This window comes from Pongo abelii, chromosome 10 (assembly GCF_028885655.2).
Source record: "Pongo abelii isolate AG06213 chromosome 10, NHGRI_mPonAbe1-v2.0_pri, whole genome shotgun sequence".
Lineage (NCBI taxonomy): Eukaryota > Metazoa > Chordata > Mammalia > Primates > Hominidae > Pongo > Pongo abelii.
Genome location: NC_071995.2, coordinates 68387253 through 68401157, shown reverse-complemented (window position 1 = coordinate 68401157; position 13905 = coordinate 68387253). Strand labels below are relative to the sequence as shown.

The window sequence follows — 13905 nt, the reverse complement described above, 5'->3', positions numbered from 1 at the left end:
CCCTGACTTAGAGAAGGTCAGTCAGAAGTACAGGTAGATACCTGGGACATGCGCTTGACATGTGAAGTGGGGGTCATCTTGTGGGGCTGGACCCTTTAATTTGTGGGATCTGATGCCAACTCCAGAAACAAACTGAACTGTAGGACGCCAGCTAGTGTCACCAGAGAACTGAACTGCTTGGTGTGGAAATACCCCACACATTTGGTGTCAGAATTGTTGTGAAAGGACAAAAAATATTTTATACTTTTAGTATATAATTTGGTTTAGCTCTTTTTAGGTAGACCTCACACTTCTGGAGGAATAGTCCTTCTTGACTGGGTACTGAGAACATTCAAAATTCATGCCCTGACAGGAGGAGGCAACCCTGTCACAGGGAGGCAGCTCTCACAACACGCAGTTCCCAAGTGGGGAGTGAGAGGACGTTCATCAACATGGTCACCAGCTAGTCAGGACAGCACGTGGAAGGGGTGCCTTGTTCACCTCCAACTGCAAGCTCAAGCTCACGAACGTTCTGAAACCAGTTCCCAGTCCAGGGCAGGAAGCTTCAAGGAAGCACCTGATTCACACAGCGGTGGGTTCAGGCTCAAACAGTCCCACCTCACAGAAAAAGAAATCTGCGTACTCCTTCAGCATTTTATTTCATTCTTTCTCATTTTCTTCAGGGCACGTTCCATTTTTACTTTACGATATATTCCATTTTTCTCTCTCCCTCCAACAGTTTTCACCTACAGGAGGCTTATTTCTCTATATCCATTCCTCAGTTACTCATCTCCTCCCCAAGCTTTTTTCCAGTCATAGGAAACTTTAATTTTATTTTACTGTGATAAGAATACTTAACATGAGATATACCCTCTTCAATTTTTAAGTGTACAATACATCACTGTTGGTGATAGTACAGTGTTGTACCAGTCTGTAGAGCCTATTCATCTTACTTGACTGAAACTTTATGGTCATTGTTAAGTAACTCCCGCTACCCCCGCCTCCCAGCCCCTGATAACTACCACCATTCCACTTTTTTAATCTATGAATTTGACTATTTTAGATACTTCATATAAGTGGAATCATACAGTATTTGCCTTTTTGTGTCTGGCTTCTTTCACTTGGTATAATGTCCTCCAGGTTCATCCATGTTGTCACATGTTGCAGAGTTTCCTTCTTTTCAAAGGCTGAACACTTCCATTGTATGTATATACCATATTTTCTTTCTATTTCTTTTTGGGATGGGATCTCGCTATGTTGCCCAGGCTGGACTCCTGGCCCCAAGCAATCCTCCTGCCTCAGCCTCCCCTAGCTGAGACCACAGGTATCACCATTGCGCCTGGCTTCACATATTCTTTATCCATTCATCTGCTGATGGACATTTAGGTTGTTTCCACACCTTGGCTATTGTGAATATTGCTGTGGTAAAAGGAGGAGTGCTCTTCAGGATCTTGAAGAGTCAAGATCCTGATTTCAAGTTTTTGGAAAAACACCCAGGACTGGGATTGCTGGATCGTATGGCAGTTCTACTTTTAATTTTTTGAGGAACATCCATACTGTCTTCCACAGCAGCTGCACCGTTTTGCATTCCCACCAACGGTATGCAAGGGTTCCAATTTCTCCGTATCCTCACCAATACCTGTCTTTTGTTTTTTGTTAATAGTCATTCTGAGAGGCGTGAGGTGACATTACATTGTGGCTTTGATTTGCATTTCTCTGATGATTAGTGAGGTTCAGCAATGTTTCATATACCTGTCAGCCATTTAGATGTCTATTTCTGAGAAATATTTATTTAAGCCCTTAGCCCTTTTTAAAATCAGATTATTAGTTTCTTTTACTATTGAGTTGTAGGAGTTTCTTATATATTCAGGGGGTTAACTCTTTAGCAGATATATAGTTTGCAAATATCTTCTCCCATTCTGTAGGTTGCCTTTTCACTCTGTTGAGTGTTTTCTTTGCTATTTAGTATGACGTAGTCCATGGCAAACTTCTTGAATGTGTAGTCTGTACTTATCAAAGGCTGTACCTAAATTATCTTCTTCTTGACTAACTTCTTCTCCTTAAAATACTCTCCTTTTAAGATGTTCTTATTTTATTTTCCTCTCACCCTCTGGCTACTCTTCCTTCATCTCCTTCTGCCTATAACTTAAATGTAGATGATCCTAAGATTCTGTCAACATTTCCCTCCTCACTCTAAATGTTCACAATATACACTCTTTGTCTTCGCTTTAACTACAGCTTGTGCACCATGATTCCCACATCTGAATAGCACTGCTTCTGACCTCTTGCTCCTGAACTCAAAAGTCTGTGTTTCTAACTCTTTCAAAGCATCTTCTGGATATTTTAAGAATCTCTCAAATTCAGCATACTCAGAGCTAGACCGTCCTTTTCTAACACTCGGTCAAGTCTGACACCTTTTTCCTTATCACTTACGTTGTCATTAAGTTCTGTTGATTCTAACTAAAAAATCTTACTGCTATAATCCTTGTTGCTACTTTCACTACCACTATTCTCGTTTATGCCCTCAAAGTCTCTTATGAGGACCAGCAGATAGTTGATGGAAGCTTTGGGAATCAGACCAACTGGATTCCAGTTTTTGCACTTAACAGTTGTGGCATTGGACAAGTTATTTAACTTTTTAAATATGCAGTTGATTCATATGTTAAATGGGGCTAGTATTTAGAAATTTAGTAATCTAAATAAAATGTCATTCACAATGGCAGGCACACAGTAACCACTCAAAAATGTTTTTCACTCAGTACTCTCCTTTCTTTCTGCCTTTAACCCATTTTTCCCAGCCAGTATACACTCAACATTCACACCAGTTACTTTCTAACTCAAAAGGTCTACTCATGTCAGTCTTTGATTAAAAAAAAAAAACTTTTCACAAATTTTTATTGCCTATATGACAAAGAATCTCTTTAGTTTGACACTAATGACCCATTAGAAATCTAACCCCAAGCTGCCTTTCCAGCTACAAAGTCATTACTCCATATTACATAACTTATTTACCTAAGGTATCTTACATTGTCAAGCCTTGATTTCTTTATTGTTGCCACCTCAATGTTCAGTCTTCCCCCTTCTATTTCTAGCTGATGTAATTATATTTATATTTGCATATGCATATGCTTTCACCAATAAATCCTAATTCCTTGGAAGCAAAGAACCCTCCTTTTAATTTGACACATTGCATTCACTTGTTCATTCATTCACCAAATATTTATTACCTGAAAACCAGGCATTGCGCTAGATATTAGAGATACATAAACAAAGAAGACTGGCCCATACATACCCTTAACAAGTGTGCAGCCTGGTGAGGAAAATGGGCATACAAACAATTCCAGTAATGGGTGATAAGTGAAAGGGCAGAACAGTGACTCTAGTTTCTGGTTATAGATTAGAATCCCTAGCATCGATTTTACAAAATGCTATTGCCCGGTTTCAACCACCAAAGATTCTAATTAATTGGTCTGTGGTAAATTTTCTTTTTTTAAAGCTCCTCTAGCTGGGCACAGAGGCTCCCGCCTGTAATCCCAGTACTTTGGGAGGCCAAGACGGGAGGATCACCTGAGGTCAGGAGTTCAAGACCAGCCTGGCTAACATGATGAAACCCCGTTTCTACTAAATAATACAAAAATTAGCTGGGCATGGTGGCATGCACCTGTAATCCCAGCTGCTTGGGAGGCTGAGGCAGGAGAATCACTTGAACCTGAGAGGCAGAGGTTGCAGTGAGCCAAGATCGTGCCACTGCACTCCAGCCTGAGTGACAGAGCGAGACTCCTACTCAAACAAAACAATAATAAAATAAAAAGCTCCTCTGGCCTAGTTATGTGAAGCAACCCTTGCAAGCCCCTGGGAGAGAGTTGTAAATAGAAGCCTATGGAATATTATGACTCAGAAACATTTCCTGAAAAAAAAAAAAAAGAAGACGACGACTGTGGAATATGGGAGACACACCTTTTCGTTGGCATTTCTGGTTGTTCCACAACACCTTGGTTCCCTTTCTTCTTCCTTCTCAAATCTACTCAGGGGTATACCCCTTCTCCAAGCGACTTAAGACATGTAACACTAGCCCCAAGTCAGGGGTTGATTCTGATTGTTCTTTCTTGTGATTGGTTTAGATGTAGGCAAAGGAACTCACTGTGAACAAGGATACATGAGGAGAGGTTGCCTGTGGGAAGATGGGAAAAGTTTTCCAAATCCCAAGAAAAATGCATCAAGAAAGATAGGCTCTTTCTCTCTTTGGACACTGCTGCATCTGGCTGTGACATCTGGAACTGAAGCAATTATATTATAACTGTGAAAAGAGCCACCTTGAGGCCAGATTTGAAAAGGAGCTGGGTTTTGGTGACAGTATTAAGTCATTGCATCAAACAACACTGACATCCGTCCACCTGTGCATTTCTCCTTCATTTTCATTTTTTTCTTTCTTCCTTTTTTTTTTTTTTTTTGAGGCAGGGTCTCATTCTGTCACCCAGGCTAAAGTGCAGTGGTGTGATCATGGCTCACTGCAGCCTCAACCTCCCAAGGCTTAGTAGGACCCAAGCGATCCTCCCATGTTAGCTTCCCGAGTAGCTGGGACTACAGGTGCACATCATCATGCCTGGCTAATTTTTAAAATTTTTTGTAGAGACAGGGTCTCCCTATGCTGCCCAGGCTGGCCTTGAACTCCTGGGCTCAAGTGATCCTCCCGCCTCAGTCTTCCATGGTGTTGGGATTACAGGCGTGAACCACCATGCCTGGCCTTGCATTTCTTGATGTATAAAATACTACATTTCCTAATTTTTTTTATGATGCTTTGAGTCAAAATTCTGATTACCTGCAACAAATCACATCTTAACTAATATAGAACTAAATAAAAATTGGGGATCAAGGAAGGCACCCCAGAGAAGGTGATATCTGAGGAGTTTCCAGTATGGCCGCCAAGAAGCAGGACAAGCAAATAAAAAGGCATGCATATAAAAGTATAAAATATTCTGGGAAGTCCACATAGTTCAGAATGGCTATTGCAAAGAGTATGAGCAAGGAAATGAGGTTGGAGAAGTGACAGTCTGGGACAAGATCTTGAGAAGCCTTGTATCCTGTGGTAGATTAAATGTGGTGACAAATGTTTTGCAGCTCCTCCTATCAAGAGGCAAAGCCTACTCCAGAACCTCATGAATACAGCTGGCTTCATGACTTGCTTTGACCAATAGAAGGTGTCAGAAGTGATATTATTCAAATTCCAGAGCCGAGGCCTACCTCTCTTGAAATGCTGTCTGAGGCTGCCATGTTGTAAGGAAGGCAATCTAACCTACTGAAGAATAAGAGACCAAGTGGTGGGGATACTGAGGTGCCCCAGCTGACAGCCAGCACTGACTGCTGGGCATGTGAGGGAAGAGGCCATCTTGGACCATGCAGCTATTTCAGCCATCATCCGACTGCAAATGAGCACAGCCAACCCACAGAATTATAAAAAAAAAAAATGTGTCATTGCTGTAGTAAGCCACTACGTTTAGGGTGGTTTGTTATGCAGCAATAGGTATCTGACATAGGCCATGCCAGGATGTTTGAGCTTTACTCTGAAAACTATGCAGAGTAACCTGATTAGACTCATGTGTTAGAAAGATTACCTTGGCAGTACTATGGAGAGTGGCTTGGAGTGGGTCCACGGTGGAGGCGGAAGACTTGTTACAAGACTATTGCGTTAATGAAGCTGAGAAATCTGGATGTAAACTAAGACAGTGATAGTGGGGAGGCAGAGAAGAGTCATGATACAGGTAAAAATCAATGATGTGTTGGACACAGTGGCTCACACCTGTAATTTCAGCACTTTGGGAGGCTGAGGCAGGCAGATCACTTGAGGTCAGGAGTTAGATACCAGCCTGGTCAACATGGTGAAACCCTGTCTCTACTAAAAATACACGAATTAGCCAGCTGTGGTGGTGTGTGCCTGTAGTCCCAGCTGCTCGGGAGGCTGAGGCACACGAATCACTTGGACCTGGGAGGCGCAGGCTGCAGTGAGCCAAGATCTCGCCACTGCACTCCAGCCTGAGTGACAGAGTGAGACTCTGTCTAAAAACAAACAAAAATACATGATGGTGACATAGGTTACAAAGTACAAAGGAGAAAAATGAACTAAGCATTACTCAAAGGTTTCTGGATTTGGTAAATGAGTGAATGGTCATGCCCTTTTCTAAGACAGAGATTATGGGAGCAAGTGAAGGTTTGCAGTAACCCTGGAACATTCAAGTGGAGATGTACAGCAACGAATTGTGAATATTCAATAAATATTTGATGAATAAATTACTGATTAATCTGAGTGGGTACCAAAGTGCCCTAGTCCAAGGAACCATCTTTACATGGTTTATATGGTATAAACTGACTACTAAGTCAAGTAAGGTTTTAATGGTGTGAACTCATGTTATTGACACTTCATCAGAATAGAAAGGAAAAGGAAAGGTAAGATTCGATGCAGTCTGAAAGTGCTGGCAAATCTGCACATTGTTTAGCTTACATGCATCAATCTGTAATTCTTAGGAAATGCAAAGTAATGTTCCTACCTAAAGTCACTATCATTTTGTAGTATATTCAGAGGATAAGGTGTACAACACAAGTCTTTTTCTCTGTCCTGCAGATTCATTATATGGGTTTCCCTAATTACATGCAAGGAAGAGTTGAGGCTATCTCCATGCTGTCAAGTGGGCATAATCTATGATATATCAGTGTAATAAGCTGCAGAGTCTACAAACAATTTTAATGTGCACACGCAAATATTGACTTACCTTTGATGTTGATTAAAATAGCAAGTAAATGGCTGGGAACCAATCTCATCTTTCCAGTACTGTTGCCAATTCATGACACTTTCCAAATTCTTCTGATTTTCTCTCTTACAGGGAGGGATATAGGAGCACTACAAAATAGAATACAGAAAGTAAACCTGTTATTTTATGGAATATTAAGATATAGTCATTTTTTATAGAAAGATGGCATTATAAAGACAGTAAATCTAATTTAGACCTCCCTAATTTTTAAATACAACCAAATTGAAATTACTAAACTATATTCCAAATTTCCAATTTGGCACAAGGACAGAAAGTATTCCAAATACAAAAACACAGCAAAAAATAAACTCCAGTCATTACAGTGTAAGGGTATTTTATAAACAATTAGTTACCATGTAATAGCAAATTAAAAGCATAATACACTCTCTCTTTTGGTGACCTGTCTGTCAAGAGAGGGAGGCATAAAGAAGTTTATTTTTATCCCCAATTGCTATCTATGAACCTTGGCATTTCTGTCTTCTACCGGTAACTAATAAATTCAAGCACATAGCTCTTCTCAGGATACTGCTCCTAACTGCTGAAACCCAAGTTTTCTTTTCTTACATTCTCTTGGACAACAAAACCAGTGGAAAATTTCCTTTCAAATACATAATCAATGTATTTTGCTAACTGATGTCTTTTCTTAGCCATGCCTCTGACAAAGTAGTTCTCTTAAAGGAGCTCTATTATTCTAAGCAATAGAGATTAAGCAGAATCAGACAACTGTTCTTAAGTCCAGATGTTAAAATGAACTCTCGGCATTCTAATCCATTTTCTGCAATTCAGCTTTTTACAATGATGACGAAGATGATGCCAGTTTCTGTTTATTGAGTGCTTGCAATACAGCAGACGCAAATGCTTAACAGGACTTAACTTGTGTACTTTTTACAACCCTATAACAATTTCCATTTTATAGATGCAGACATTGAGATTTTCGTCAGCTCTACAGCCACAACTAGATTCTGGTGGTCTTATCACATTCTACTCTTAGGTGTTTTACCAAGGTATCTGATATTAAGGAGCAGGGAAAAACCAAACCAAACACAACATAGAGTTTTATAGTATAATTTCAGTCACATTGTTTAATTTACAGCATACAATTATTCAACACCTTCTCACTATTTCCTGGTAAAACTGAAATGTTTTAGCATGATGCACAAAGCTCTTCGTGATCTGGTCCCTGCCTGTCTTCACCCTCATTTAATTCTGGGATGCAGCCATATGGATGTACTTGCTCTCCAAATCTGCCACGTGCTGTCAACCTACTTGCTTGGCACAGGCTGTTCTCTCTCCTTTTAATGCCCTTTGTTCCTAAATCTCCTTTATTTTAAGATTCAAGTTTGGTGTTACCTACTTGAGGGAGCCTTCTTTTTCTTCTACCACAGTTAAGTGCCCCTCTTTTGTGCTGCCATGGGACTCACGCCACGTGATATTACAGCTGGAAACACACAGTATCATACTTGCATGTTTTATGTCAGCCTTCCCAATTTGCTGGCGAGGTGAGAACAAGAACTGTTTTCTGTCTTTTCTATATTTTCACATTTATGACTATGTCTGCTAATGGTGAAATTGCAAAAATGTTGGTTGAATTAGTTAATGATAACACGCATACATTTTTATTCAAGATGATGGCATTATTTTCACAGTGTTTAAACTTTTTAAAAATATATAGACATTATAAATTTTAGTAAATTTGGTTGTCTATTAAATACAATATATTCACAACATGTTATGCAAATGTTATTTTAATGATTGAATCACTGAATGTTTATCTTCTGCACATATAGTTCTACTTCTATTAATAACAGTAATACAAAGCCAAAAACATCTGTGAAATTATGGATTCTGAGTTCTTCCAAAGCAGCAGTTGGGTTTGGAAGCAATGGAGACCATTATGTAGGGCTCCAGTCCTGTTGTCTATTAGGTGTTAGGCCTTGGGTAAATTACTTCCCTTTTCTGGACTTCATTTTTTCAAATATGCAAAATCTCCAAAATAATTTCTAGCTCTACATTTCTATGATTCTATTCTTGGAGGTACACCAAGAAAGAACCCAGCAGAAGGCAGGACTACAAACACTGCCACAGTATTTTTCCCAGAAGAGATCCTGCCCACTGGGGAGATGGCTGGGAACCCTGACTAAGCCAGTATTCCAGCCAGCAAAGAGGAGGAGTGTGGTAGGTCCTTCCTTAGGGGCCAGTACTTTGCATTAGAAAAATGTTCACAAGAGGACCATGATTTTCCTATTGCTTACTTTCTCTAAGGTGTTGGATGTTTTGTTTCCTTCTATTAAAATATATATTTTTCTACATTATAGTCAATTAGTTTATAAAGTGTGAGTAGGTGCCAATTTATTGTGCTCTTCTAGGAAGGAGAAATTTCCCAATTTGGAGGTAGAAGCTGTGAAGTGTAAAAGCCTAAAAATTCATCAGAGCCCTTTTTGCAATGGGTAAATACTTGACACAAGAGATATAATAAGTGCATTACGAAAGAACAATTCACAATCACATGTAATCAAAACAGATTTTAAATATTTGTAAGTTAACTCAGTTTGAATTCTTTGCTATTTAGTTTTTTGGGGAGAAATAGGTTTAAAAGAAATGTCTCTCTCAAATGATAACCTAAGATTTGACCAGAAGAATTACATTGACATGTTTCTGAAAAGGTCAAAAACTTTCACTGAGTATGTAAAGTTCTGTATTAGGTATGTTGAAGTTTCATGTGAGATTTTTTAAAAAATTCTTGCTTTTTTGGAAAGTCTGAGGTTGTGTGGATGGATTTTTGGATGGAAAGTACTTTTTTACACTGGAGAAAATAACCTGAGATCAAAATTTGAGTATTCTTTTCATGCACTGCATTCTTTCCAAAGTGTGACATAGATTAAGTGATCTATACTTATAATACCCTAGCAACTTTTTAAAACTGACATTGCCTGGAAAGAATTCTTTTTCAAGAGTCAGGGTCTTGCTCTGTGACCCAGGCTGGAGTGCAGTGGCAAGATCATAGCTAACTGCAGCCTTGAACTCTTGGGGTTCAAGAGATCCTCCTGCCTAGCCTCTTGAGTAGCTAGGACTACAGCTTCTCCACCACACTCAGCTAATTTTTTGTAGAGAAGGTGTCTGTCTCCTTTTGTTGTCTAGGCTGGTCTCAAACCCCTGGGCTCAATTGTCCCCCACTGGCCTCTAAGAGTGCTGGGGTTACAGGTGTGAGCCATCACACCTGGTCTGAAAAGCTAAACTTTTTAAGGCAAACATCAAATTCTTAAAAATCATTATGGCTCCATTTCCTTAAATCTTTATTCTCAAGTTACTGTGAAGCCTAACTCCTATCCTCCCTAGATTCCTTCTCAATTCACTTAGTGGATCATCATAGACTGCCAGAATTTTTACATAAATTAGAAATGAAAGTCCAAAGCACGGTGCTGGAAAAAGAACTCGAGAATTCAATCACACAAATGCCTTTTATTTCTAGATTGTTCAAGCCTGGTGGTTTTCCAGGCTTCATAACAGTTCCACCATGGATGTCTCTCATTTGGGGAGGACCACAAATAACAACCTACATGGTAACACCATCATCACAACCAACATTCATTGACTATAGTCAAGTGTTGCATTAATTCAAACGAGCAAATATTATAATTACTTCCATTTTTGGATGAGGAAACTGAGGGACAGAGGGACTTAAGAAAACTTTCTTGGCCAGGTACCACAGCTCACACCTGTAATTCCAACACTTTGGGAGGTTGAGGCGGGCAGCTCACTTGAGGTCAGGAGTTTGAGACCAGCCTGGACAGCAGGGTGAAACTCCATCTCTACTGAAAATACAAAAATTAGCAGGGCGTGGTGGCACACACCCATAATCCCGCTACTTGGGAGGCTGAGACACAAGAATCCCTTAAACCCGGGCAGAGGCTGCAGTGAGCTGAGATTATGCCACTTGCACTCCAGCTTCGGTGACAGAGCAAGACTCTGTCTAAAAGAAGAAGAAAACTTTCTCAAGGTCCCAATGGCAAATGGAAAAGCTGGGATTCAGACTGCAGAGTGGTCCTAACTACTGCTTTCCATATCTCTATCTTTAGGGACTCCTAGTCTTCTCTTTTTGGAGCTCCTGATTTAGGACAAGGAGATCCCTTGCCCTCTGCATCCCTCTCTTGGAGCACCAGTGTAGTATTTTTATTGGAATGGAATTGATGTAGTCCTCCTGAGAGCTGATGGGTTGAGGCAAGTCTGTTGCAGTCCTTTGTCTTCCTGGTACATCCTCAGAGAAATGCACTGTTAAGTCTTTGCTTGTTCCCTCCTGTTTCAATTTGGCTTCAGGGTTGGTTTCTGGTGCCACGGATGTAATTTCACTTAGGTGAATTTATAGACATAATGCCTTTGGTCATGGAAGACAATAGCATTTCCTTAGAGAAATTTCTTCATATAGTTCTGACCTATTTTGTTTTTCACTTGCAAAGGCAGCATTTCCAGGCTTCTAATATCATTATTGCACAAATAACCTTCACTAGAGCCCATATTGTTTGCTGCCTGAACTTGGATGAAACAACTTCTTTGAAAAAATATTTTGGAAAAAGATTTTTTGAACTTTTGCATTCATGAACAAAGTTCATGGAACTGAGTGGGCTATCCTGACAAGAATAACATAAAGTCTTCCAATGAGTTTATTAAGAAAAGACACTATCATCACATGACATGGAATGCTTGATTACGTACTTATTATTACTTAGTTTTCCATTATTGTATGTTAGGGTTTATCAAGATTTATAAAAACATTTTTTTTTCTGCCAACCACAATGGGATTTATATTTTAATAGAATCGTTTTTGAGTAGGTTCTTTCTGATAAGTGTCTTGAGAGGACTGCATTTCAATCATTTGGGCAGAGTAGGCAGAATTAACTTTCTTCTGTTACTGAATCATTTAAAGATTATTGCATAAATCCTGTGGTCTACTTAGTTAAATATCAGGGACTGGGTTCTATGTTAGGAATTATCTAAGAAACAGAAATTAGGAAATTTGTTTCTCCAGTTTTCCCTTGACTTCATTTGGTTAGGGAGGGTGGTACTGAAAGACATAATACTAGAATGCATGCAGCTGATTAAATAATTTCCAAATAAATTTGGTTAGAAAATGAATTCTTACAACATTATCTACTGGAACATATGTTTAATTATATTTTATACCATAATCCCTCATTTTCTGAACTCCTGTAAGAAATATCTGTTAGCTATCATTGTAATTTTAGTGATACTTTTGACAATATGAGCATATAATCAGAAAACACTGTGAAATAAAAAGTATAACTGAGCCATTTATAAACTCCATAATAGTCAGGTGCAGTGGCTCAAGCCTGTAATCCCAACATGTTGGGAGGATGAGGCAGGAGGATCACTTGAGCTCAGGAGTTCAAGACCACACTGGGCAACAAAGTGAGATCCCGTCATTACAAAAGATTAAATAATCAGCCAGGCATGGTAGTACACACCTGTAGTCACAGCTACTCAGAAAGCTGAAGTGGGAGGACTGCTTGAGACCAGGAAGTCAAGGCTGCAGTGAGCCGTGATCGTCCCACTGTACTCCAGCCTGGGAAACAGAGCGAGATCCTATCTCAAAAATAAATAAATAAACTCCATAATGTTTCAAATGTTGTGGGTGTATATGTGCATGGGCGCACACACACACATACACACATACACAGTCCTTATGAATGCAGGTTAATTGAACAAATATATACGAAATTATGTGTCAGCTAAAAAACTAAATTCTAGGGCAGGTAGTCCAGAATGTTTATCCATATCTGAAAGCTAAATGAAAGTAATCTTATGGAAGAATTCAGAGTTAAACAAATGGCTCAGAAAATGTGAAAAGCAAGGTTAACTAAGAACAGGAGAAGCTAAAATGAGCTCTTAGGCAAGAGTAGGCTGGGCAGAAAGAGTGGTGCCCAGCCTAGAGCAGAGATGGTCAAAGTCTGTTCCACAGATCACTTGAACTGCTTGTCAAAAGATCCACCCTACTGAAAGTGTGATTCATTAAGACTAGGAATCTGCATTTTTAACAGGTCTCCTGCCCTTGGAATGACAGATTTTTAGAATTGATAATTTATGCAATAAACTACTCTTGATTGCTGAGTACTGCATAGGAAACAAAGATTAGCTATTACTCACTCCCTTCTCCCTCTCTCTCCCTCTCCACCTCCCCCGAAGCAAGCAGTGTAGTAATAGTAGCATATTTACAAAGTGCTTTGTGACTACAAAAGAAGACATGAATATTTTGGCCTCCAGAGAAGAGAAGGCTTCACAGAAGAGATGACTTTTGATTTGTGTCTTTAAGGCTGAACAGGAATTTGCTTGTCAGAGAATGGGTTGGGAAGGTGACATCCCAAGAAGAAATGGAATGTACAGACGCTGTGTATGGATGTTCCAGAAAGACTGAGTCATCTAATGTGCCTGGAGGACAAGGGGCAGAGGAGATAGTGTTGGAAAATGCCCAAATTATCTGACCTACTATTCACTGAAGAATTGCTCCTCTCTCCTTAAATGTTTCTGTGAAAAGTTGATCACTACCTCCCAGAGAATACACCCACCCTCCAATGCATAGTTTTTTTAGTTAGAATTTATTATCATATGTTGATATGACATCTGGATTTTTGGAATTTAATAATATTCACTTAACTTCTGCATTCAGGCAGACTGCTAAGGTTAGTTATATTATTAAGACTGAAAAGTTTGGCATGGCATTCCATCTTCAAAATAGTTCATTTAGTTTTAGAGTTAGAAAATAAACACACGACAGGGCATGGTGGCTCACGCCTGTAATCCCAGCACTTTGGGAGGCCAAGGCGGGTGGATCACAAGGTCAGGAGTTCAAGATCAGGCTGGTCAAGATGGTGAAACTCCTTCTCTACTAAAACAATAAAAATTAGCCAGGCATGATGGCAGGAGCCTGTAATCTCAGCTACTTAGGAGGCTGAGGCAGGAGAATCGCTTGAACCCGGGAGGCAGAGGTTGTAGTGAGCCGAGATCGCGCCACTGCACTCCAGTCTGGGTGACAGAGTGAGACTCTTTCTCAAAAATAAAATAAAATAAAATAAAATAAAAACACACAGTCTTTGCCAAAAATAGAAGTTGA

The 13905-nt window shown here is 39.6% G+C and overlaps 1 protein-coding gene across 1 annotated transcript in view; it reads right to left on the bottom strand.

Moving 5' to 3' along the window:
- The window catches only part of KCNMB4 (potassium calcium-activated channel subfamily M regulatory beta subunit 4), a 74977-nt gene that overhangs the window by 34388 nt on the left and 26684 nt on the right, over positions 1–13905 (bottom strand). Inside the window, exon 2 of the mRNA XM_002823513.5 lies at positions 6744–6871. Within this exon, the coding sequence (XP_002823559.1) occupies positions 6744–6871 (128 nt within the window). The remainder of the gene's footprint in view (positions 1–6743; positions 6872–13905) is intronic.